The 26191-nt window shown below is 32.5% G+C and overlaps 2 protein-coding genes across 3 annotated transcripts; both read right to left on the reverse strand.

The window, feature by feature from the left end:
• Positions 1-1267: 1267 nt before the first annotated feature.
• Positions 1268-25980, reverse strand: LOC124370497 (prostaglandin reductase 1-like). Of its 2 annotated transcripts, none has more exons than XM_046828799.1 (10): positions 25827-25980; positions 18000-18118; positions 14725-14770; positions 8475-8534; positions 8100-8291; positions 7101-7219; positions 5913-6067; positions 4940-5051; positions 3280-3398; positions 1268-1670 (listed from the first exon to the last, which is right to left on the reverse strand). In XM_046828799.1, exons 2-10 carry the CDS (start codon positions 18103-18105, stop codon positions 1560-1562), a joined length of 1020 nt encoding a protein of 339 aa, XP_046684755.1. In that variant the 5' UTR covers positions 18106-18118; positions 25827-25980; the 3' UTR covers positions 1268-1559. The 2 variants fall into 2 exon arrangements, with proteins under 2 accessions (XP_046684755.1, XP_046684750.1); XM_046828794.1 differs by lacking the exon at positions 25827-25980 and adding an exon at positions 24365-24426.
• LOC124352822 (jerky protein homolog-like) lies at positions 20813-21775 on the reverse strand. Its single transcript, XM_046802520.1, has one exon. It carries the CDS (start codon positions 21773-21775, stop codon positions 20813-20815), a length of 963 nt encoding a protein of 320 aa, XP_046658476.1.
• Positions 25981-26191: the final 211 nt, after the last annotated feature.

The raw sequence follows: 26191 nt of genomic DNA on the forward strand, positions 1-26191 counted from the left end.
GTTATTGTTTATATTTATTTTATATTGTTGTTATTGTTTATATAATCTATTTTAGTTATTGTTTGTATATTCTATTTTAGTTATTGTTTGTATGTATATGCTATTTCTTGTTGTTCCATTCTAGTATTGCGTGATACAGTACATTTCATAACTGTTGCGGTAACAACTATAACGTTGCTAATGTGTTTATTTATTATGTTAAATTGTTCTATTACTTATTGTTTCATTCAGCTGTTTTGTTGTCATTATTTAGGTATTTTTTGTTGTTGTTGCTTTCATTATGTTCCTCTGTTATTTGTACTCGAGTAATTGGGATTGGATAACGTGTGTTCGGGTTTGTGTGCCCAGACCAGTATCCAGCCCTATTGTCTGCTGGAATCTCCTGAATTTTAAGTAATTTTTTTGTTATTTATATTTATATTTTCTTGTTATTTATATACATATATATATATATATATATATATATATATATATATATATATATATATTCACAAATGTTCTTAATTTTATCTTTTTAAAATTGTAATGAGCAATTACAAATAGCATAGTACAACTATGAACCAGCCAATATTACCAATGTTATTCAATATAAAATTTAAATATAATATAAAATAAAATAACAATGACCAACTAATAAGAAATTTAAATATACGAATTATCAAATAAATAAATAAGTATAAATAAATAAATAAATATATATGTATAATTTCAATAAACATTGAATCACAAAAAGTACTTGCTCCGCCGGGAATATATACATATATATATATATATATATATATATATATATATATATATATATATATATATATATATTTATTTATACTTATTTATTTATTTGATAATTCGTATATTTAAATTTCTTATTAGTTGGTCATTGTTATTTTATTTTATATTATATTTAAATTTTATATTGAATAACATTGGTAATATTGGCTGGTTCATAGTTGTACTATGCTATTTGTAATTGCTCATTACAATTTTAAAAAGATAAAATTAAGAACATTTGTGAATTATGTTAGTTGTATAGAAGAATGGCTACATAGCATAAATCATATGCCAACTGATTGTTTCTTAAGTATGTTTTAGTATAAAAATTATTCCGCGCGAGTTCAACAGCACTCATGGAATATGTATGTCTTTCTATATTACAAGAAAATAAACGTTTTTTTAACTTTTAACTTGAACTTGAACACACACACCATATGGCATTCAAAATACATGTAATCTTACAACAGGATATAAGGGTTGATTATAATAAGTAAAGTCGGCCTTGTTCCTCTTTATTGATAACTTAGAACATTCATATTGATGTAACCTAACATTACAAACAGTATAAAGCTTATGGAAGACTTATAAAATCACTAGCTCTCAATCTTCAAACAAACATTGCCTTGAGAACAAAATTCACAATAAGGCATAAGTTGGTTAAAATATACTTTATATTTGAAATGCAATGTATTAAGCATTTTATATTTGTATGAGGAGTATTGCAATATCCCCAAGCACTTGGTGTTACATTTTAGAACATTATACTTTTGTTTGTTCGGTTGGCAATGCTAAGCCTTAACCACTGCCTTGCCAGTGTTGTCTCCTTTGAGCATCCCGATAAAGGCTTCAGGCATCTTGGAGAACCCCTCTGTGACTGTCTCCTTGTATACGAGTTTACCCTGAAAACATCATATATTGATACAATACTGAATTAATAGACTAATCTAAAATAACCTAACAATTTCTAATGTGAATAACAATTTCACCTTGAGTTTGCTATCACAGTCTAGAACAGGAGTAGCGCCACATAGATGCAGCAATCAAGGCTGTGCCTGGAAATTGCTGCTGTGAATGGTCTTTAAGTTTCTAAAGCTTTTTGGAGTTAACGTGATATGGAATCTTTGTCTTTATGATCCTTTGATCCATTGAATTGTGACTTACTCATAGTGTTTCTAGTATTCTGCAAAACCTTGACATATCAATAGAAATTATAGGTCTTGGGATCTAGGGAGGCTGTGCGACTCAGGACTAAGTGATTTGAAAATAACTCTTGGGATACCCTATACCAGGGGTATCTAAACCACAGCCCACGGGCCAGATATGGCTCTCAAGAGAGTATCACGAAAGGGGGCCCGTGGCCTGACAGCAACTATCAATTTCTGTGAATAGCCCAGCGAGAATGGGTTTCAGTACTACGAGTAAGGAAGTTAGCGTCTGCAAGGCTGACTTAATTGTTAGAGCTTGTCTTTGAAATAGTACTTCTAATATGTATTGTTATATTATTAAGGTATTAAATTATATTTGTTGACATATATATCACGGCTAAATGCTCAAACCTTGCTTTCTTGGAATTCAGTTTTTCAAGTACTCTCGGTATTTTTAAAAAGCAAATTATTGGTTCACAGTGGGAAATTATGAACGTAGTCTTGGAAATAAAGTACCTAGTGCATCAATTATAATTATATTAAAGTGTATCAGAGCGCTAGGTTAAATTACGAATTCGCCTAATGTTGTGATGCAATCGTCCAATGTTCCTTGTACAGACTGAATCAGGCAGAGTAAAGAGAGAAGGATTAACAAACAGTGATTTGGTTCCCATACCTCCCACAAATAGCCTACCCCACGCATGGTACTACTGATTGAACTGAGTAAAGACCACTCCATAGTATAAGTGTCACTGAAAAATGAATGAACTTCGCTTGAAAAAGTTACTGATAGTAACAACACTATATTTTGTGTGGACTGTACTTCTTGCTCTTATGAAGAGTGGAGATGGGAAGGTGGCCTTTAAACTAGCTGAGGTTCCAGTTTGTGGCTCAGTCTGTAGCTCCAGTAAGTTATTAGCACCAAACCAAGAATAGCCTATCCTAGTCTTACTTTGTCACTCTCAGTATTACAATCAGAACCAGCAAGACTAAACCCAGCTTCTGCAGTTTGAAACTTGTGTTTTTTGTGTGTTTGTAATATTTATTTCAGTTACCGTATGTATTTGTCCAGAAAGAGAAAAGTAAATAGTCAGTGCCGACATGTGTGGGTTAGTTATCGACTGTTTTATGGTTGAAAACATAACGAGTTTTTAAGTGAATATATAGATTGTGAAAATATAGATATAAGTCCTGACTGATATTAGTTACAATTTCAAAGATACCTGCAGAAAATATGAGTGGTATTCGAGTTTAGAACCACTTTTAAACTTGTAAGATACATCTAAAGTATTACACCGTTTCTTACTTAAAAAAACACAACTCTAATATTATTAGGCACTGATAGCAATAGCTATAACACTACCTCTTGTATCCACTGTAAGTTCTGTTTGATACCCTCCATCCAGCGATCTATCCAGCGCTGGACATGGAACCCCTCCATACTCAGTTGGTTCATCAAAAGAGCCATCTGTATCACAGGTGCTGGCACCAAGTACACCACAGATAAATGTTAGTAAAATTTCAGAAACCTAATCCTATTTTCTTCAGGAAAAGAAACACATTACATTTAAGTTAAAATAATATTGAAAGATAAAGTGTTTTTTGCTTGATTTTTATTAGAACTATATTGTAAGGTTATGTACCTACTCAGCTCTCTGCAACAATTAATTATATTGTTGCCTTATTTTGCTCGTTCATTGATTTTTGTAACATATTATTTGCAGAAATAATGAAACTTTACATTACAATCTAGAATATCCAGACTTGGTCCTATCCAGACTGGTTATGGACTATTTTCTATTGTAGGAACAAAATATAACCGATAAAAGAAGTTCCCTTTAAAATGCACAGTTTACTTCAATTGCAAATATTAATTTATTAATATCTACTGCAATATGTCAGATTGTGAATACTGTATTGCTGACAGTCTTAGTGCAGAGAGACCTTACAATTGACTACATCAGCTGAGCCACCAATATACAAGTGTGTCTACTGCGAGACTAGGCCTTTTTTATTTTAATTGATTTTTTAACTGCAGCCATTTTATATTTAGCAATTTCTTTGGTATATCATGAACAATATAAACAATTGTATGTTGAAGATGAAAATATATTCGTATTTATTTTAAAAATTCAATAATTTTTAAGTTTATACACAAAATGTTTCTGAATTTCTTAATATGTTTGTGTCTTACAATAGCATCTTGAGAACACACCTTATTCTTTGTCACAATCTTGACTACTGTGCCTTGTTTCTAAATGGTTAAATGTTTTTTGGTTTTTGTAACCACTTCCATTTGACTAAAATAAAAACTCTAAAATTGCTATTCAAACGCTAACAAATAATCATCTGAGCTTATCCTAAAATATGTGATAAGCAGTTTGTTATGTTATGTATTTATTTTCTAAAATATTTTATATAATATTGTAAAATATTATAAATAGTTCACATATAGACAATACACCTGTTTACGGGAAAAGAGTCCATCAGCAAGTCCATTAAATGTTGTAATGACAAGCAAAATAATTATACATTCAAAATTTTAAATATAATAACTAAAAATCAATAACATGGGCTCTTGCTTATTTTATGAATGACATGTAACAATATATTTAGCTCGCTACTTTGGAGTTAACTTAAAGTTCCACATGATAGGTCTTAACACTTGTATAATTCTTGTATCATCCTATTCCTCCATTTTGGAAAAGTAGAAGATAATTTGTAAACAACTTCAAGCACTCACTCTTTGGGGTGAAGAGAGAGAGGTGTCATTGGTAGAGTAACAATCATTGGATTAGTTTCTTTCTCTGAATTGTTGGAAGGGTTATAATGCTTAAATATAAAATGCTTAGTATAAAATAAATTAAGGTGAGCCATTTCACTCTGGCCAGACTATAGCATCTTATGTGTGGTAAAAAAATCCTTCTTTGAACATCTAAAAAAGATCAATGCTAGTTGTCAGGGTGGATCAACAGGTAAGTTGAGGAGGGACATAATTATAATAAGCAGAGTGAATATTTTACCTTTAGGTATAGAGCTGATATCATTATTGTAAGATGATATTGATCCACACACAGATATTCTGCCATATGTTTTCATCTGGTATACAACATGTGAACTGATTTCACCACCAACCTAGAAACAAGGAGTAAAAAATTATTTTATTTCAACAACATTCTAATTTTAGTTAAAATGTGTTATTTGTTGTGTGCACATAGTAAGTACAATTAAATAGGGTTGTCCATTCACATTAATTTTATGTTCATTATTTTAATTACATATATGGGCTACATAGTTTACATATACATGATTTTCTGTATTTAATTTCTTATTGATGTTGTTAAAAAATTATAAATAAGTTACAACCTTATGGCTAGTGACAATAATATTAGTTACATTTATTTTATGAACCGACTAGTGTAACATTCTTTTTGTGAATAAAAACTTTATTTATTAAATACTCATGTTTAAACTTAAACATATTGTTAATTGAGATGTGCACTAAAAGTTTTGTTCCAGTACTTGATGATCCCTTAGCATGAAGTTCAATACACTTATAAATTATAATGAGGAATGTCTGGAAAAGAATGTAGATATACAGTTTTGAAAACTCTTTAACATTTCTTCTAACCAAATCATATTTTACTATGAAAGCTATAAACTTCTTTTCAATATAGTTTTCACTTGTAGTGAGTGGGTGACAGCTATCTATATCTTCCTCAAAACATATATTAAATTAATTTTATTAATTTACTATAATAATTATTATCATCTGTACTAATGAATTCATTGCAGTTGATTGAAATTATCCCAATTGTTATTTTGATTTATATAAAGTGATTTGTACATCCCATATGTGGTGATTCTTATCACTTACCATTCCAAACTCATTATCCCTTACCATCCACTTCACACTAACATGCCTCATAATATTTAAACCGTACCCATATAAACTTATTTTTTGCTAAATAAATAATTGATTGAAAACAACCTTACATTGTCAAAGTAGCAATCCACACCCTTTGGAGCAAGTTTCTTCAGCTCAGCTGCAACATTCTGTGTCTTGTAGTTAATAACTCCATCAAACTTGAGTTCCTCCTTGAGCCAGGCCAGCTTCTCGTCTGAGCCTGCGATCCCAATCACGTGGCAGCCTAAAAATATTGTTTAAAATTATACCACTTCCATAGATTTGTAATATTCTACACACTGAATGTCTAATACTTTTTTATCATATTTCCTTATTCTTAAGCACTTTTACTGATTTTTTGACCATAGATGTTGATTATTGAAAATATTCAAATATTATTTAGAGAAACGTAACGTGACCCTAAGGATGATTTTAGTGAATCATTCTAACAGAACGAGAGTATACCTGTGTATTATTTTCTGTATCTTTCTTCTATATTGATAAGAATTGTTTTCTTATAGTAATTATACATATAATAAATAACATAAAGCCACAAACAGTACTTATCTTGGTGGAGCAAGTACTTTTTATCATTTAATGTGAAAATGTTGGACTTAATAAACAATTATCTCAAATGTATTCAGCTTCGGACAGATTGTTTTTTAAGTTGTTTATGTATAAACAAGATTGCAACCAAGAAAATCTTTTCCAAGAAAATTGTACTGTAAATCACAATAAAATGAAAAAAGGCAAAATATCCATTTTTCCTACAATGACATGGCATAACAGTCTTCAATTGTTAGTCAAATGATCATTAGTTACAAGTTACATTTGATTTTTATTATTTATACCACCAGGCAAACTACAGATCCTGGAGCTTAGCTCTTCACCATCTAAACACCTTGGGTATAAACTATGATGATACAATTACTATAGCAAAATTACTCCTTGGGGTATCAAATCTGATAATATTATTCATTTAGTGACAATATTGCAGAACCGATGATATGAATCATTAGTGACAAGATTATCATCGATCTTGGCAATTTGTCCCACCAAACTGTTCACAGCTCCTGCAACCCTACTCACTACCATAACTTCCCCTTCTGTGGACTTTCTGATCTGATGATATAATTCATTAGTGGCAAGATTATGTTTGATCTTGGCAATTTGTCCCATCAGTCTGCTCACAGCTACTGCAATCCTAATCAGTACCACATTCTTCCCTTATTTGGGGTTTCAGATCTGATCATATGATTCATTAGTGGAATGATTACCTTTGATCTTGGCAATTTGTCCCACCAGACTGCCCACAGCTCCTGCAGCCCCACTCACTACTACAACATCTCCTTCACTGGGCTTACAGATCTCCAAGAACCCAAAAAAAGCTGTATTACTGAAACATCACAAACGTATAATCAACTATAGCAATAAAAAAACATTTATCTTTTAAAATTTTAAATTGCAGTTAAGTAAAATGCATCTTCCATGAAAGTGAGCTTTTGCATTAACCTTAATTTTTAACGGAAGCAATCTTCTAAGTTCTGTGTATGTAAATATTCTTTCTTTATCGGGACATCAAGGCAAACTCTACTATGGTAGTGAAAATATCTTAGACCAGACGTATATGACAAGGGCAAGAAATAAAGTCTTTTTAACCGAAGTAGGTTTCTGAGACCTGTGTATTTGTATTTTCTTGATCAGGGAACAAGTAGACCCAGCTGTGGCAGAAATGTAATAGATTTGAACCAGAAATGCTCCCACACATGCAAGACATGATATAAGAGTCAGATTCAACACTTATACTCCTAGCCACGAACACTTATATAATATCTACTTGATGTATGCCTACTTACGTTTGAAACATTTCATATGAATTCATCATATTACATCATAAGTGCTTTCACTAAGTAGTATAAGGACTTCAATTTTGAAAATGTATGTGAAGTCAGCACGTGTAACAGCTAGTAAGATACATAGTTTTTACGGAGTTATTGAGTGAGTTTTGATAATTTGATTAATCTTAGGCCATGCTTTTTTATTCTAGAATTACCATTGACATTATTCACCTATAATACTATACAGAAAATTAATAAAGATAATTGAATATGAACCAACTATGTATGACAAATGTTTATGAAATCATTTTGAAACATATTTGTTGTACAATTTTTCATATAAAAAAAGCTGTTAAAAAAATTTGTTGTATTTTTACTTTCTTGGTGTGTCTCATATTTAAACAACTAATTGTATATTTTGAACTTTTTCCAACTTACCCTGGCATGCCCAAAACTCCCAAGGCCAATGAAGATGGCAAGCCACCAAAGTCAGGTAGAATTAAAGGTTTGTCCTTCGTGCCAAAAAGTGTGGTAATGTTGTCTGGATCACATACAGTGAAAAGTTGCCAACCGAAGTCGCCAACAACGATGTTGCCGACCTTGTAAGATTTATGTCTGCTCTCCACTACTCTATAAATCCATCATTCTGTCAGTTCAATTTTAATAGCGTTGTATAAAAACTGTTTTATTATTGAGGTTGTAAGTTTACATAAAACAATTCCTTAAATTTAAGGAATAGAATCAGATATTACTTTTGACAACAATTAGCACATTTATTTTGACTCAATACAATAAGTGCCTAGCAATACATACCTAGCAATTTGGCTACCAATCATAGTGTATTCAGGAGGTCCTATTATGTTCACATACATCCTGCAACAAATAAATACAACTTATAGCAGCTACTATCATACATTGGATCTTTGTCTACCCAATCATAATGTACAGGTATACTGAGTTGTACACAGTTGTATTATTATACCCGCTGCTATATCATCATCATCCTATTGAAAAACAACAATATTTTATTTAGATACTTTTTTTAATTGTTTATTTTTCAATTCAGGGCACTGTTTTCCTACCTGTAAACCCCTTAGAATTACTCTTAGTAGGTAAAGACACACGATAATCAATGTTTTGATACCAAAGAACAGGAAACTTTTAAAAACAAATTATTAATCTGTGCAATCACAATCAAAATTCTTTATTGCTAGAAGACAAATACAAAATTTGTATAGCAATCGTCATAACTCTATAACTATCATGTAACTCTTTAGATTTACCACTAAATTATGTTAATGTTGTAAACAATTGTTGTACCTTGTAAAAAAACAAAATCTACTTCTAAAATTAACAATGTCAACATAAGAATAGACATGTCAACACCCAGTGAGAGATGCCCGATCAAGTTGTATGTTCCATAAACTCGCTCACGCTATAAAACTCATTTAATATTAAATAACGCCATTCGTTTAAAATGCAAAGGGTTCGTCTGGTTCTTTATATGATCAGGAAGTTTGCTCAAAAATTTTACACAAACTTCAGATGGTAGGCTCTCGTAAGATTTTAGTCTATGTTGGGCAACTCTGATATTTTCCCGGCCTCTAGTATTGTACTTATGAACGTCCCTACCCTGCGTCAGCACACACTTCGAATGACAATATATTATTGTCTCAAATATGTATAAGCAGGGCAGTGACAAAAACTCAAGTTCCCTAAATTTATTCCTACACGAGTCTCTAATTTTCAATTTCAGAATCACTCTGAGCGCTCTCTTCTGTAGTCTGAAAAGTCTCAGAAAAACTGCATTCCCACAACTGCCCCATAATGCAATGCCATAGGCTAGATAAGGAAATACGACTCCATAATAAGCCGTCCTCAAGATCTGCCTTGAACAAAATTTTGACAGGTACCTCAAAAAATGCCTGATGAGACCTTTTTACATACATTATCCACATGTACATTTCATGTCAAATCTCTATCTAAGAATATACCAAGGAATTTATATATATATATATATATATATATATATATATATATATATATATATATTTCGTTGAGTTCTTCTTCTCCCAACATCACTGTTGGCCTATTACGGTTTACATGTATTCGGTTACAAAAAATATATAATTGGTTTTAGAACTGTTAGTATTTAGATTGTGCATATTAAAATATTGTGTACAGCTATTCAGCCCTTCAAAAGTTTGGATTTCAAGATTTAAAATGTTATTCAATTTAAAAGAAACAGTTGTGTCATCAGCATAATTGTATGATATTTCCGGAATTGACCGATGATGAACATCGTTCACATATAATAAAAAAAGTATAGGTCCCAGGATTGATCCTTTGGATACACCATATCTTATTTTCAAAGCTTTAGAATTTTAGATAATGTACCACAGATCTGAACTTGTTGAGTCCTATTACTTAGGTATGATTGAACCCAGTTTAATGGGACTTCTCGGATACCATATCCACGTAATCGATCAAGAAGGATCAAGTGATCCACACAGTCAAAGGCTTTGGATAAGTCTAAAAAGACGCTAAGCGTCGAATTTCGTTCTTCAAGACCTTTAACTATTAATTCAGTTAGCTGAATTAATGACAGCATCTGTTGTGGATTTACCAGCTCTAAAACCAAATTGGTGATCCGAGATGATTTTGAATTTATCTATAAAGGATAATAATCTAGAGAGAAAGAGACTTTCAAAGACCTTACCAAAAACAGGCAGTTAGAGATCGGCCTGAAGCTATTAGGCTGGGTATGATCACCTTTCTTAAAAACAGGTGCAATAATAGCTTTCTTTAGAAATAGCCACCATAATAGCTTCTGCAGATAGCCACAGAAGAGGTTTGGCATTTCAATCAACACAATTTCCAGAATCAATTGAATGTACAAAAGCAGGAGGATGCAGTAAACTGGCATGTCAAATGTATAACACTGAGGACAAACTTTGAACAAAAATGATAAGCTATGAGATAATTAGTGAATCAAACAATAGTAATTTCCGAATAATATTGCAAAAAATTAAATTAATAAAAACTAACTCCAAAAAATAAAAAAGTGAACACAATAGGTATGAGCTTACCAATTGGTTCTGTGACAATACTGAAATAAAGAAAACTAATTTTTCTAAATGAACTTTGGAAGTGTTTGTGTGATTTAGGAAAGCACGGCTATTTGAGATCTGCAAATCCATCATAGCATACACTTCAAAATCCAGGTGAGAGAATAACCACCATGGCATATTTGGTCATCAGTACAATAGTATGAGATGCTGCAATACTGTGAGTGTAAAATTTTTACTTAAATATTTCAACTCAAATCAAAGTCGTTATGTGTTAACCAAAGCTGCCAACATTACAGCCATTCATACAGATCCAGAGTCTAGTGGGCAGATCGTAGTATTGTTACAATAAAAACATGAAAGCAATACAGTTCCTTAATGACATAAGTCTGATCACAGCTGCCAACTGAAAGCTACTTTTACACAGGTGAGTAAAGTTGCGAGAGAAGTTGAGAGAGAAATAGAAGACAATACAAAATCTGTACACACTTAAAAGTGATATATCGACAATGTTTAGAATTGAAATTTTAATGTTCAACACTGTTCTCCAATTCTCCCAAACAACCGTCTGACGCTTGGCACAAGCACAAGCACATGGATCTGTTTAGACAAATTGTTTTCATGATATTATGTGAGCAGTTAAGTTTTTATTGTAACATCGATACTGTAACCTGCCAGATAGATGAACAGCTGTAAAGCTACATTTACTCTGGCAACAAATAGAGCAAGTTTTGGATCCTAACAGTAAAAGTTGCTAGTATATACGTGCATAAGAGCTCTTGTGAATGATGTGACCAGTGTGGACTGGAGCCAGTGTAGTAACAGCTGTTTATGAGAACTGGAGAGCAGTGTAGGACAGGAATAATAATAAACAGATCCGTGTACTCGTCATTTGTGTATAATCTGAATTGTACATTTTTGGTCTTTACAAGTATATAATAAAAGTCTGTTGTAAATGTAGAAGTTGCAATAAATATATTAACCTAATTTATGTGCATAGTATGAATTTTACCATATTTATGCATGACAAAACACATAAAATCCTATAACCTAAAGTACTCCCTCACCTTACATTATAACACATTAACAATATTGATATTTCCTATGTGCTCTGGAAGTATATTAAAAATGAACATGACGAACGATTAGATTTTGTAAAAAGGGGGAGTTCAAAATTGTTGGTGTGAAATGTTTCTTTTGTTTATGATGTAATAAGTATGATTCAGAATAGAAGAGTAATGATGAGTTGTGAACATGAAATACGAAATTTTATAAATTAGAGAGTTTGTTTATTACACTTTGATAATATACATAATATTTTAAAGATATTAATTATTAGACATTAAGGCCACAAATCACATCTGACATTACTGATCTTATTTTTGAAATAATCTTAAACGGCCACCATTTTTTACAATATAAATGTTTTAGGAATCGCTTTATAAAAAATGGAGCACTTTGAGTATGTAACCAACGCACTATTTTGTAATAGTCAAGACTCCCAAAACATTTATCCTATACAGAATGGTGATCATGTAAGATTCAATATTGCCATTATTTACACAGTGGTTTGTGATATTATATCTTAATAATACTTTTAAAATGTTATGCATATTGCCCTATGCTTTCATTTAAGATTTCCAACACTCCCCAAAGACGTCAATGTGAGCGTGTGAAGGTTATTGCATAACAGAGTAGTTAAGATAGGTGTACAACATTGTGTACAGTTTTAAATTTTATCTGCTACAGATAAAAAGCTTTTCTAGATATTTTACACACCCTGTATAGATGATTTTGATCAACAAATACAATTACAAAAATTACACATTCTTGAAAGTAAAAATAACTCTGTGGTAACCTTGTCTAAGAAAAATACTTCACAATCAACTGACCTTATCTTTCATTGCCTCATTTTAAATTGTTTCTTAACTAGTTGAGATTGAAATTACAAAATTTCTCATACTTCTAGATGTTTGTAGTGTATAAAACAATATTACTTAAAACGAATAAAACTTATACGGAACCTGTATATCTGTCATTAAAGCTTAATTACCTGATAATTCCTTTATTTTTTTACATTAAATTAATATGAAACATCTTAGGCATGACTATTAGCTTTATTTTCCATTTTGAATTATTGGGAGAGAAATTTTTAAGGATCTAAAATATTAACTGTAAGCACATAGAAACTGAAATACTGAAAACCCAATGTACTGAAGTGAACTATTGTGTATCCAGGATTTATGTTTGTGTAACGAAACAATTGCACAGTATATTATGTGGAAGGATAGACAGCATTGATTAAATAATATAAATGAATGAATATGGTAACATTTTAACTGCATTGTAATTATGCAAACATTTACTCAGTACCACCAATGTCTCAGATATTATTTGGTTTCTAAAATTTTACTTCATGTTTTTACACAAATTTTTAAGTATAAAACTACACAAAAACGTGAAAAATAGAATATATTTGGAAAAATAACTATAAAACGCATATTAATTGGACCTGTTATCGCATTGGCAGAAAAACCGGAATTTCACAATACAGCTTGTAGTTTCATATGTTACCAACAGGTTCTAGCACTATCCAGATGGAAAAGAGCAATAGAGAATTTACAACATTAAAAGTCTAAAACTTTGAAGTTGTCAAGCACTAATGGACAGGAAAGGGAATCGAGCATTTTAGTTTTATCCAGTTTGACTGGATTGGAGATTTAAGCGGTAGACGTGGGCAGTTAAATGAGAGCAGAATGAGAAAATAGTGCTGTCCAGTTTTATAGGAAAGTTATTGGAACATCTTCATATTAAAAAAAGAGTGCAAAGGTTTAAAATGGAAAATTTAACACTAAAAAAGATATAACATTATGTATCAGTTTAAATCTGTTTTAAAATGTCAACAAATCAAAATGTTGATACCTATAATACCTTTAGCATTAATATAAAGACTGGTTACCTTAACGAATGATGCATATATTCTATAAGTAATTTTTTTTTGTGAATGTACGATGCTTCAGATTTCATTCAGACATTTATCCCCAAACCATCTAACTAGACACTGTTCACAAAACGTCCTTAGAATAGCTAATTTCAATCTTGTGTATCCTTGCAGGAATTAGAAGAAGTGAGAATTATTGCCAAATTTAAATAGAAAAGTCAGGCATGGGAGCCTTTAGGGAGCTTGGGTTACTAACATAGACTCACTTTTTTGTCTTTGAGGTGGTAATTTTCAGCTGATCAAAGTGTACTTTCATTCAAGGCGTTTGTATCTATCACTACACAGTACAAGATAGGGACTATTTTATTTTACTATTAGTTTAAGTAAATCTGTTATAAACACAAATAATTTTATATTTCTCTTATTTTTTATCAAAATCTTTCTTATGATTTATATGATTAATACAAAATGTCTTCTTCTTCAGTATATGTGTTTAAAGGAATCAATGCATACATGATTGTTACGCAGAGACGGAACCAAGATCATATCTGCAAATTATCAAACTGGAAATACTCATACAAACTCATAATGAAATACATAATCAAACAATTATCTTATTTTTATCAATACAATTACAACTAACAAAGAAAACCAACGAGGTGACGCCCGATATTAAGATTCTTTTCTAGTCGTAATTCTTTCTATCAGTCCAAAACAATCAAAATATTTTAATTGTTTTCAGATCTTGAATTACGACTATCCAACAATATATTTACCATATGATTAAATGACTATGTAATAATAAAAAAATTAACATGTAAGTATCCATGACCAAAATTGTCGCTCATAGAAAAAAATTCAATGGTGTATAATTTTGTTCTGGTTCTTCTGGAAAATTATGTTTCGCTGCTTAGACCATTTCTAGTTTCAAGACGACATTACATCAGTTGAAACTTGCTCAAAATTAGGTAATTTCCTTTCATAATCGCTGATGCAACTCATCAGCTGATAACCAGTTTGATACTTATGAAAATAACCATTAAAACAACGTTACCTCATGTATGGGTCAACACTCAAGTAGACAGCCTCAAACAGCACCTCTGTAACAGAACTTATAACATAGTTATGAAAAAAATACTATAAACTTAATACTAAACCTTAGAAAATCTAGTAATTACCCCCTCCCCCATTCCTTTTATACCAAAGCCTTCCTAACACCTAGTATGGCGGAGTAAAAATCATATACAGAGTGACAGTTTAGTCTTAAGACGACTTTAAATGAAAAGAGACAACACTACTAAATTTGGTATATCGTTACTGGTAATAGTAACCTATTTCTTTGAGTAGACTACGTGGTGATCGGATTTGGGGGACGGCCCGTCGGGGGTACGAAGAAAATTTTTAATGACAGCCTATGTTGAGTTGTACATCATTTTAAAGGTCTAGTTGAACTGAAAACGATACCGCAAACCGGAGTTAAAAAGGTTGATCCAGTTGGACTTGCTGTTTAAGGTTTAAATTTTTTGTAATACATTGTACTTAAGACATAACTAATAATTTACCTGTTACAAGTTAACAGTGTGTGAAATACATTTGAGTGAACTAATGTCAAAGTAGGTATGCAAAATGTTCCCCTCTGGTTGTTTGGCAATGTGCTAAGCGTAATCGGGAAGAAATACGTGCTTCTAAAAGAAGTACACTGTTAAGTAATATTTTGTGAGGTTGAAAATCTTTTTCTTACTTACCATTGTTGTAATCATTGTAACATGTACAGTTACATTTGTTCGTTGTTACAAATATTAACAAATCCATGGTTTATATTCATTCTGGTTTTAAAAAATAATGCAGCAAATAGAAAGGCATTGCATCACTGTAATGTTTGCAAGGACTGCCATTCTGTCTTCAGTATGGCTGAGCAACCTACAACTCATGAGGTTTTTGTAATACTGGTTTTGTATGGAGATGACTCCTTTGATTGTATTATGCCATTATTAAGCTGAACGTGGTCTGTTAAAAAATAATTCAATAAAACATGCTTAGCATGAAAATGTTCTTCAAGTCCTGGACCAATACCACAACTATGACTACAGTTTGTTTTTCTAAAGAAGATCCCTGTGAGGCTGGTCCCGATGACTTCTCTCACATGCTAAACATCTCGCTTACAGACAGGGAGTACAGTCTGTGTGTCTTCAGGCGACAATACAGCTAAGCGTCACGTTCGCCAGAGGTCTGGGATACAACGTATGCAACTTATAACTTTACCACATTTTCTATATACGTCGCTTGTTCCTGTTTGATCTGATGCAACATTCATTAGTTCAGCAGTATTATTATTTTTAAAGCTCTGATTACATGTGAAAAGGTCAATTTTATTTCACAGCATAACCGTAGATTACCTTCATTTAAATATGATAATTAGGTTTTCGATATTTGCATATCGTTGGTTCCTGTAAGTTCTCATGAATTAATTATTATATCAGCAATTTATACGCTTAATTCAATGTGCAAGCACTGCAAGCCAACATTACAGTTGAGAAGTACCAAGGTTACCGGCATTAAATAAAGATTGTCATATGTTCAGAATACCTGTTGTATTTCTTCGTTAGTTTCTGCAAGATTATCATTAGCTTTCTCATGATCATTTAATGACGTAAAAATAGTTGACCGATAATGAAAAATCATAATTAGGACATACAGCTTATTTGGTTTGAAATCACATTTTCAGTAGAACATCTGACTTATTTTATTGAGGGTGAGAGACATTACAGGCCATTGATCGCATTAAACAAACGGAGTATTGCTGTTTTGTCAGATTGGAATGCTGATACTGAGAAATTTACGTCCTTGAAAGCTTTACAAAAGGATCCATATAGTCGTTCTTCTCATTCATCCTCATAGGCTTCTAAAAAATGGGTGAGTTGTTACTGAACAAAATACGGAAGCTAGGTCAGTTTAGTTCGCCCAGCGGGATAGTTTGGAATTCATTTGAATTAAATATAGCCTACCATTATTTAAAAGCATACAAGCCTGATTTAAACATCTCGCTGTTTGGTTTGTGTGAAAACAAATTTTTCCATATTTTGCGTTGTGTTTTTCAACACACACGTTTCATTATTATTGTGTAACATAACACGATCGTGGTACAGTGGCGACGAGCCGGTCGGGCAGAACGCTGTTGTCTAGAATTCAGTGTTGTGACTGTACTCGGTACCCTCACTCACAAATAAAGACAGTCAGTATTGCCTGTTCTAAGTAAATTCAAGTCTAATAGTATAAACGCAAATCAATATTCACAACCAGTAGGCCTACGTAGGGTATCATACAGCATTTTCTAAATCTCAAAACTAATAATCGATTCGTAACTGTTTACAAAAACATTAATTACGCATTTAATTATTAACTTAACACTCATATTGTTTGTTATAACAATCCATAATAACACATAAAATATTTGTCTTTTACTTGAATACATGGATGAATATTATCCAAACAGTAAAAGTTTATTTCGGACATATATATTCGGTGTATATTTTAATGTGGTAGACTTTTCCAGCTAGATGTTTAGAGTGTGGGAGAAGTCGCCAGGACCCGGCTCCGTCAGGGATCTTCTTCAGAAAAACAAACTATTTTATCATAAGCAATTGTAAGAAAATTCAGAATATGAAAACTATGTGATGCTTAAAGATTCTTCCAATGAGTAAAATTTTTAATACGTCTACAAGGTATTTTTTTAATTTGTTTTCAAATGATTTACCTTGGCACATTTTTACTTGAGAAGGTAACCTATTAAAGAACAAAAATCCCGTGTGAGACATCTGACCCTCGGAGAGAGTAATGCAATGTCTGGGAATACGGATATCGTTGCCATGCCTGGTTGAAAACCTGTGATCAGCTTTAACTTTCTGGAGGTTACGAGAGCTCCTTAGGATATACAAAATAGACTTAAAAATGTAAAGCCCAGTAAATGTAAAAATTTTGAGTGCTCTAAAACACCCATGCATGAACTCAATGAGGGCTTTCAAGTTTCGGTATTAAAATAACATGCCTCATAAATAAAATTACACTTATGATATTCTGTACTGATCATTGAATCATTGTAATGTGCAGTATTACTTGCTTATATACTATATGATTTGTAAAATGTGGCTTAAAGACAAAGCAATATTTTAGAGTTATAATTATTTCATTGATTTTGTTTTTAAGCCTGAAAATCAATATATTAATACTTCTTGTATGTGTATAGTTCTTAAATATAAGATTTAGTACATTTGTTTAATTACAAAACAGATACATGTCAATATAAATATTTTTAAGAAAACATTCCTTTACCTCCATCCTTTAGTGGTGGAATATCTTCTTCCCGCAACTCAAAGTCTGATTCCTTTGGTTCGCCTTTGAATTCATGAGCATAAACCCATCTCTTGTTTTTAGCCATGGCAACAATGTATCTGAAACAACAATAAGTTAATCCCGATTTTATAAGAAACATTTAAAAATTGCATAGTTTTGAAAATATGTTTTAGGTCATATATTGAATTAGGATAAAAATTATCATTTCAGACATTAGGCATCATCGGAAACTGTTTATTAGGTCCTTTTGTATTACCTGATAGACTAAATAATGAAAACTACAGACGTTCCTACAACACGATTTGCCAGGATTTTTAGATGATGGTCTCTTGGGTGTGAGAGAGAGCACTGTTAGTTTATGCATGATGGAACTCCCTTGCTTTTTATTTTATTTATTTTTCTGTTATTTGACTTCAAAAATTATTAACAAACGCCATTTTGTTAATTTTAAAGAAAATAGCACAATATTTTTCTCTCTTACTTATTCAAACCTATGTGCCAAATTTGTTTTCTTTAGCTTTACTAGTTTTAGAGATAATAAAAATTTAAAATGGCGGCTAGCGGGAAACCGAAGTGGAAATTGGAAGAAAGTTATTCCTCATTTTTAGTTTAGAATCACACACAGAATCTGAAAATGTATAGCCAACCCAACCTTTTTGTTCCACTCTGTATATTGTACCAAATGGACGAAACACATGGGGTTGGATATCACTGAGGTTGTAGTAATAAATACTCGATTTGCGAAGTTTACTAATACGTTTAATTGTGGCAATTAAAACCTATAAGCACCGCCACTAGATCTGAAAATAAAATAATATGTTGCCAAGTTGCTGAAAATAGAGTAACAATGAACTTAAATTATATCTTGGGGGTGGGCCTATGGTTCCAATGTCCTATGGAATTTTACCTACGAGCTTAATAATTTAATATACGGTAACTTTAAATTGACTTCACTTCACGTCGATGTCGACTGACACGCGCGGCGTCAGCATCTTGGCTTGACATTGCAGCTGTAGTCGGAAAAAGGAAGATTAGAAGACTAGAAGTCTAACACATGAATACTGGAAGTACTCGAAGTTGTAATCAAAGTACTTGGGGGCTCTCAAAAAGAAACTCAAAACCCCGTAGCTCAAACTCACGGACAAGGCGCGTGAGGAGTTGCTCGGCAGCAAGATATTCAGCTACAAGTTGAAGAGAGACATTACTACGCGTGCCAATTAGGTTATTTATCCCGCCAAGAATTTAGTTCCAATAATATCGGAGTAAACTTATACTAGCCAGTAATGAGTGACAGAGTTGCGAAAATATGTATTATATAAAATGAAACAAAATAACGGGACGATTCAATTATATTATACTTGGCCGTTTCTGTCACATATTCGTTTAAATAACCAAACTAACAGGCTCATAATGATAAGAATATTACTCGGAAAGTTTTGAAACAAGGTACTGATTGGCACTCAGACAATTGATTGACATCTTCTAGGGTTCATCGGTATATTTGTGTTGTCTGTTCGTAAAGATAAATTTCGTGAAATCATGTGTTATCAAGAAAGCATTTTCGGGTTATGATTTTAAAGTAGGTTTGTTTCAAAACGAGTGTTTCAAACGTCTCAAATTGCCTTTGGTTCTAAAGAACCATCCTGTGCTACAGTTCCGAGGCGATATTCGACATTTTAAAAAGGTCTTAATCTGCTTCCAGACGACACACGTTCAGGATGGCCGTATTCTGCTGTCACCCAGCAACGGTTTATCGGGTGCGTGCTATGAATCGAAAGGACAGACACTGCACTTATTTAACGATGTAACCTATCTAGTGATTATACTCATATCTGCTGTATTGAATAATATTGCATAGCATAATGATTTGACAGATGACCAAAAAGCTGAGCGTGTGAGAATTACGAGCAACTGCTCCCTCTAGCTGCTTAATAATGATGGTCATCGGATTATTTCTAGAAATTCCACAGGTGATAAGACATACATACCATTTTATGAAGTTCCAAATCGAGGAGCGTCGCGTATGGGTGTTTATAGCTAGCCATTCCCACAAAGGTCAGAAAACAACGATCGGTGAAAAAGTAATGTACGCTGTTTTCTTCAGGATTACGGGACTAAGTTAGTGCAGGAGGGGGCGCAATGGATTTTCACTGATCAATGCCTAACAGAAAATCTTCAGGACTTAAACATTAAGAGTTTATTTTTATACCATAACAATTCCTCTTCTCTCACTTCTGCAAAAACCTTTGGCCGAAAAAGCATCAAAAGTCGTCATCTCAAAAGTGCTTTGATGCTGAGGGGCATTAAACACACCTAACGCTTGGCGAAGTTTAGAATAAAAATTCATATACAGTAGAACCTCGATAGTTCGACACTTTGTGGACTAACGGGGTGTCGAACTATCAAGATGTCGAACTATAGGGAGTATATAGATTTTAACACAAGGAATATTAAAAAGGCGAGTTTATGTTAAGATGGACTGTAATTTAATTAACAATGTACAACTAAACAAATATTAAACTGATGAAACAAAATGTATCAACTTACATTGTTTTACAGTGCTGTACTTCTTCCTCTTAAAATAGTTAATGATTAAATGAATAAATGTAAAAATAAACAAACTCAATTCATAATATAGGCTAGATAAAAAACAAAATGTATATACAAAAATAAATTAATATGGGACAACTATAACTTGTAACATGGTTACATCATGTTTTACTTTTTACAACGCAAAATAGTTTGTGATTTTTAATTGTTTTTCACTTTGGTTTCTTCGCCGAGCCGCCTCGTCACGTAATCGTCGAAGAAACAAAATGTCCATTCCAGTCGTCCCTTGTTCCTGTAAATACTGGATCGCTCCCTCGAAGAATTTTACACCTTCGCTGTGTGTCAGTTTTGATTTTTGAGTGGTATCTTTCGTCTTCTGACTCTTCTTCACTATCCTCTCTTGATTTTAAAGCATCAACTATTTCTTCCTCTGAAGTTGGTCCGCTTTCTTCATCTTGTTCCATCCACTCGAAAACATCTGTAGGTGAAGCTTCTTCACAACCTGGGATTTTTTCCATTAAAGTGGCTAGCTCGTCATCTTTAATTTCTTCGTTGAACTCATTTCCCTGGTGGTCCAAGAGCTTCCTCCAAGAACGCACGAGCGTTAGGGGATTGAGTTCATCCCATGCCTGGGAAATCCAGCCAACAACATCCAGCATATCAATTTTTTTTAACTTATCCACTAATTCGACTCCTTCATCTAGGGCTTGAATGAGACATGAAAGGAGTTTCTTCCTATACAACTTCTTAAGCGTTACCAAAACTCCTTGGTCCATAGGCTGGCAAAGGGAGGTTACGTTAGGGGGCAAGAACATAGCTTTAATTTCTCCGTCTTGAATGACATCTACAGCCGGGTGCGTTGTTGCGTTGTCGAGGATCAAGAGTGCTTTCATTGGAAGGTTCTGGGACTTTAGATGCTTCTTAATTTCGGGCACAAACTGTTTGTGAAACCATTCGTTAAAAATGCTCTCTGACATCCAAGCATTTGATTGGTGTCTGTAAAAAACGGGGAGGTCAAAATGGTCACCATTCATTTTAATATTTTTGAAGGCTCTAGGTTTCCTGGCCTTTCCTATCAGAGCCAATTTTAATTTATGAGTTCCTGTTGCGTTACTGCAAGCCAACACAGTAACTCTGTCCTTACTTTTTTTATATCCTGCTGCAGCTTTCTCTTGTTTGAGAGCCAAACTTTTTGTTGGGAGCATTCTAAAATTCAGACCAGTTTCATCACAGTTATAGATTTGCTCTCCACTAAGGCCTAATTCTTCAATCAAAGCTTGAAATTTCATTTTAAAATCATGTGAACTATCGAGATTTGCTGACAGTTTTTCTCCACAAATGCTCAATTGTTTAATACCATACCTCTCTTTCCATCTGTCCAGCCATCCAGAGCTTGCTGTGAATTCAGGCTCTCCCTCTTCTTTAAAGTTTTGATAAAATTTCAAGGCCTTTTCCTGTAAAATCGGTCCTGAGATCGGTGTCCCTTTCTCCCTCTGAATCCTAAACCACTGGAAAAGAGCTTCACTTACTTGTTCATACTCAGACCTCTTCATACTCCTCCTCTTGTCTAACGATTCTGAACACACTCTTTTCACACACCAAGACTCAATTTCATTTCTAGACTTCCTCCATCCAATCACTGTTGACCGACCAACGTTCAAATCACTCGCCACTTTCTGTACACTTTCACCTTTGTCAATCCTTTTTAGAGCATCTAATTTCATTTCCATCATAACAAAGCACCTTTTACGTTTTTTATCTGACATTTTAAAAAACAAACAAATTACAAAGCAGTTCAGTAACACCAACTACGTATGTCTAACGATCGTAAAACAGTAACGTATCACGAAAGGAACAAAAACGCGTCTTAACTCCCGCAGCGTCACGAGCGAACTGAGTTGACGACTAAGAATAGCGGGTGAGTCAGAGGGGGAGGGGGAGGAGGATGCGCTATACAAAGGGCAGTGGCGCGCGTTCACGGCAACAATGGCGGGCCCGTCAAGGACACCACTTGTCCCTGCTGTCACGTTATGTTGGTCACGGCTGGTGTCGAATGATACGGACTGTCGAACTATCGAGTGTCGAATTAACGAGGTTCTACTGTATTTTAAAACTTTCAGAGTTACCCTTGTACACACGTAAAAATGTTAATTATTATTTTTTATCGCTGCAAATATACAATTTTGTATAAAAATATACATATTTGAAAATAACGTCCCTGATTTGTGATGGACACTTACCTGTATATACCATGGTAAATTTGTAACATCGGTTCTGGTTAAAATATTTTGAATTAAACACTAGGTTTATAGGCATAAAGTAATATTGTTTGTGAGGTGGTGCCATTTGTTTACCGAGGACCATGTACCATTCTGCATTAACTTAAGGTTTAAATATGTTTAATCCAATTTTTAGCACATATCAATGAAAAGAAGAAATTCAGAACTTTTATTTTCGTATATAAAACGTAACTATCCTTTCTTTATTTTTCTACGAACAGTAAAAAAAAAGTACGATAATTTGTAAAAGTTACGATTCGGGGCAGATGATTAGTTGCATCGATAAAATTGGGTAACTGAAAAATTCCATACGTGTTTTTTTGTAGAAACCTCAAAGTTGCACCAGTTTTGTTTCTAGAGCAACTATGGCCAATTATTTGGTTTTATGTATGTCTTACAGTTTCCAAGCAACGGATTTTTAAAATTATGCCTTTATTTGAAAAATTACAAGCAAACAAAAGTTTTATCAGTCAGAAAACCTACGATTATTATTCTATTTGTACATCTGATTAAAACAGTTTTTAGTAATGTTATTTATAGTACTTGCTAAAAATTTTTATATTTAAATTATATGGTTATTTTGAAAATTTATGTAACCTGTTGGATTTACTACTTTTTCAGCACTGTTGGAGCTAAAAACACAATTTGTTTTGCAAGCAAATTTTTTATGTTTTGCCATTTATAACTATACAAATAATCATGTTAACTAGTCCTCAATATTTCATGTATAAAAATAACTTTCAAGCAATATACACGATTGAAAATTTTTTCAGATGTGTAAAAGTGGCATTTTTAATCATTTTGTACTGTTTAAATTAATGACAACACAGTAAAAAACTGATATCAGCCTGAAAACACGAATTCTTCCTACAGAAACGATTAAATTTCAAAGCTTTTATATATTTTGGAATGAATTTTTAAAATCAAAACTTTGACATTTGTAAAAAGGACTTAACTCTTCGGTTTAAACAGTAACTATTATATATATATATATATATATATATATATATATATATATATATATATAACATATATATATATATAACCTATATATATATATATATATATATATATATATATATATATATATATATATATATATATATATATATAATGTATTCCTTAAAAATGTTTTGTATCGAATTCATAATCTAAGGAATATACGGATGGCAAAATATATAACACTCTAGGGTTTTAGCATATTATGTGCAATATATACACAATTTAATAAACCTCTGCACGAAGGAAAAAATCGATCTGTTAGCCAGGGAAATTTTAAATGCCACTTCTAGGGTAAATATTTTTATAATCACCTACTTTGAAATTTTAAAAACGGTGAAGTTCTATTTTTTTCTACGTAAACAACGAACAGCCTTCCCATGCGGTAATTTTTATATCGGCTTCTAGGGTTATAAAAGCAGTGTAAAACTGATAATAAAATATAAAAATATTATTATAAAATATATATATTTCACTTTAATGCTAACGTAACAGCTGACCTTATCTAACGCTTACCCAGTCTATGCGTCTTACAGTTACAGACAGAATGATGATAAAACTAGAATCAGGTTACGACACATCAATATGTTAGAACGATGATTATATAGTTGATTACAATTGATACCTGACGTCACTCCTTGCATCAGCAACTTATCATAGAGTAAAGAATAAAAATAATGTTGACGGGTTCATAACAAGATAAGCAACTAAGAGCTGTAACCACCGCAATATCTGATAATAGGGTGGTGCAATCAATTTTCGTTTGGGTAAAGTTAAAAAATTTTATTTTCACACTCAATTCTTCAAGACATTCTCTAACGATAGAAATGGAAAAGCTTTTGTTACTCCTACCAAGAGGGATATTCGACATTTTAACCCTTTGTATGTCACGTTAAATTCAGGTATTTCTAGTTAATGCACCGTGGTAAATATTTTATAAATTGCCATCTCAGAAATTGTTCTGCGGACAGTTGTATTTTGGCGCAGTTTCAACGATCAGCTGCTAATACGTATTTTAGCCATGAACAATAAAGTTCATTATCGTATGACCAATGATACTAAAATAAGCTTTACTGAGATCAGCTGCCTCAGCTGAAGTCAAGGAGAGGAACAAATTTCAGTTGGATCCTGGGAAATATTTTTCTGAACTCCCATAACACTGATTTTGTGTTAATTAAACCCCATATTGGTGATGCTTGCCTAAATTGTGCTTTTACTGTAAAAGGGAAGTTTACCATAAAAAAAGTTATTAGCATTTGTTGAAATAAGAAATATGATTAACATTTAAAACTTTGTAATACGCTTTTATTTGAACAGATTTTATAATTATTTTACACCAAGTATTGTTGTTCCACAGTCTAATCTTAAAAATGTGTGATATGTTAATTTTGAACATATATTCCATCTATAAATAAAAACCAAATTTGACTTGTCTCTAAAAAAGTTTTTTCTATTAGTTGTGCATAACCGTGTCACTAGACAAGTTTGACATAGGCTACATCCTCCAATCTTCCAAATGTCAAAGTAACCTCAGGCTAGAAGGATTTTTATTTTTGAACAAGAATTGTTAGCTCAATTTAGTTTATTGATTTATTATATTGTTCAATGTAACAATTATTTATAGAAAATAACAAAATGTAAACATAAATTTTCAGTATAGCTCAATTTATTATTTATCTTTCCCGTTTTCCAGAATGGACTCTGATGATTCAGGTGGGGATATCAGTAAGAAGCAAGCTAGAACCAAAGTTACTCTTTGAGAATATGAATCAATACGATCAAGTGAATAAGACAGATTTATTCTCTATATCACGGATGATATGGGGAGCGACTGTGAATGTGGAGGGGATAGTGAAGCTTATGACTTCTCGGGCGTCTCTAGAAAACTAAGTACATCTACTCCTATACATTCATCTACGTATCAAGATATCGCCTCAACATCCACAATCAGGCTTAAAGTAAATACCAATTTACGTACTACAAGTAGGCTTGTGTACTGCGTAAAGGTAGGTAGGTGTATCTGAACTTAACTACGGTAATAAGCGACGATAATAGTGACATCATTGATGATAGTGATCCATATCCCGACTTCAACCCTAATCCACATCTTCTACCATCAAACACAAAACTAGTATTCTCTTGTCTTAACCTCACATGTATTTTGCTGGTAAACTTATAAGGTTTAGTTAGACAAAACAAAACGGGTAATTTGAAGTTCAGCTATTAACAGCTGGTACAGAAACAAAGATCTTCAAACAAATAAAATGAAATAATAATTAATAACAAATACAATGCAAAACACCTATACCCTAAACAACTAAACCAAATATCCTGGAATGTTAT

The sequence above is a fragment of the Homalodisca vitripennis genome, chromosome 1, assembly GCF_021130785.1.
Source record: "Homalodisca vitripennis isolate AUS2020 chromosome 1, UT_GWSS_2.1, whole genome shotgun sequence".
Lineage (NCBI taxonomy): Eukaryota > Metazoa > Arthropoda > Insecta > Hemiptera > Cicadellidae > Homalodisca > Homalodisca vitripennis.

Bases quoted from the DNA above. Each gene is read 5' to 3' on its own strand.
- LOC124370497 (XM_046828799.1), bottom strand. From the start codon at position 18,105: ATGGCTAAAAACAAGAGATGGGTTTATGCTCATGAATTCAAAGGCGAA. The intron at 6,068-7,100 runs GTAATCATTCCA...CAATATTTTTAG, and splicing joins ACAAATTGCCAAGATCAAAG to GCTGCCACGTGATTGGGATC. The intron at 3,399-4,939 runs GTAAAATATTCA...ACTTGGTGCCAG, and splicing joins TATCAGCTCTATACCTAAAG to CACCTGTGATACAGATGGCT.
- LOC124352822 (XM_046802520.1), bottom strand. From the start codon at position 21,775: ATGCTCCCAACAAAAAGTTTGGCTCTCAAACAAGAGAAAGCTGCAGCA.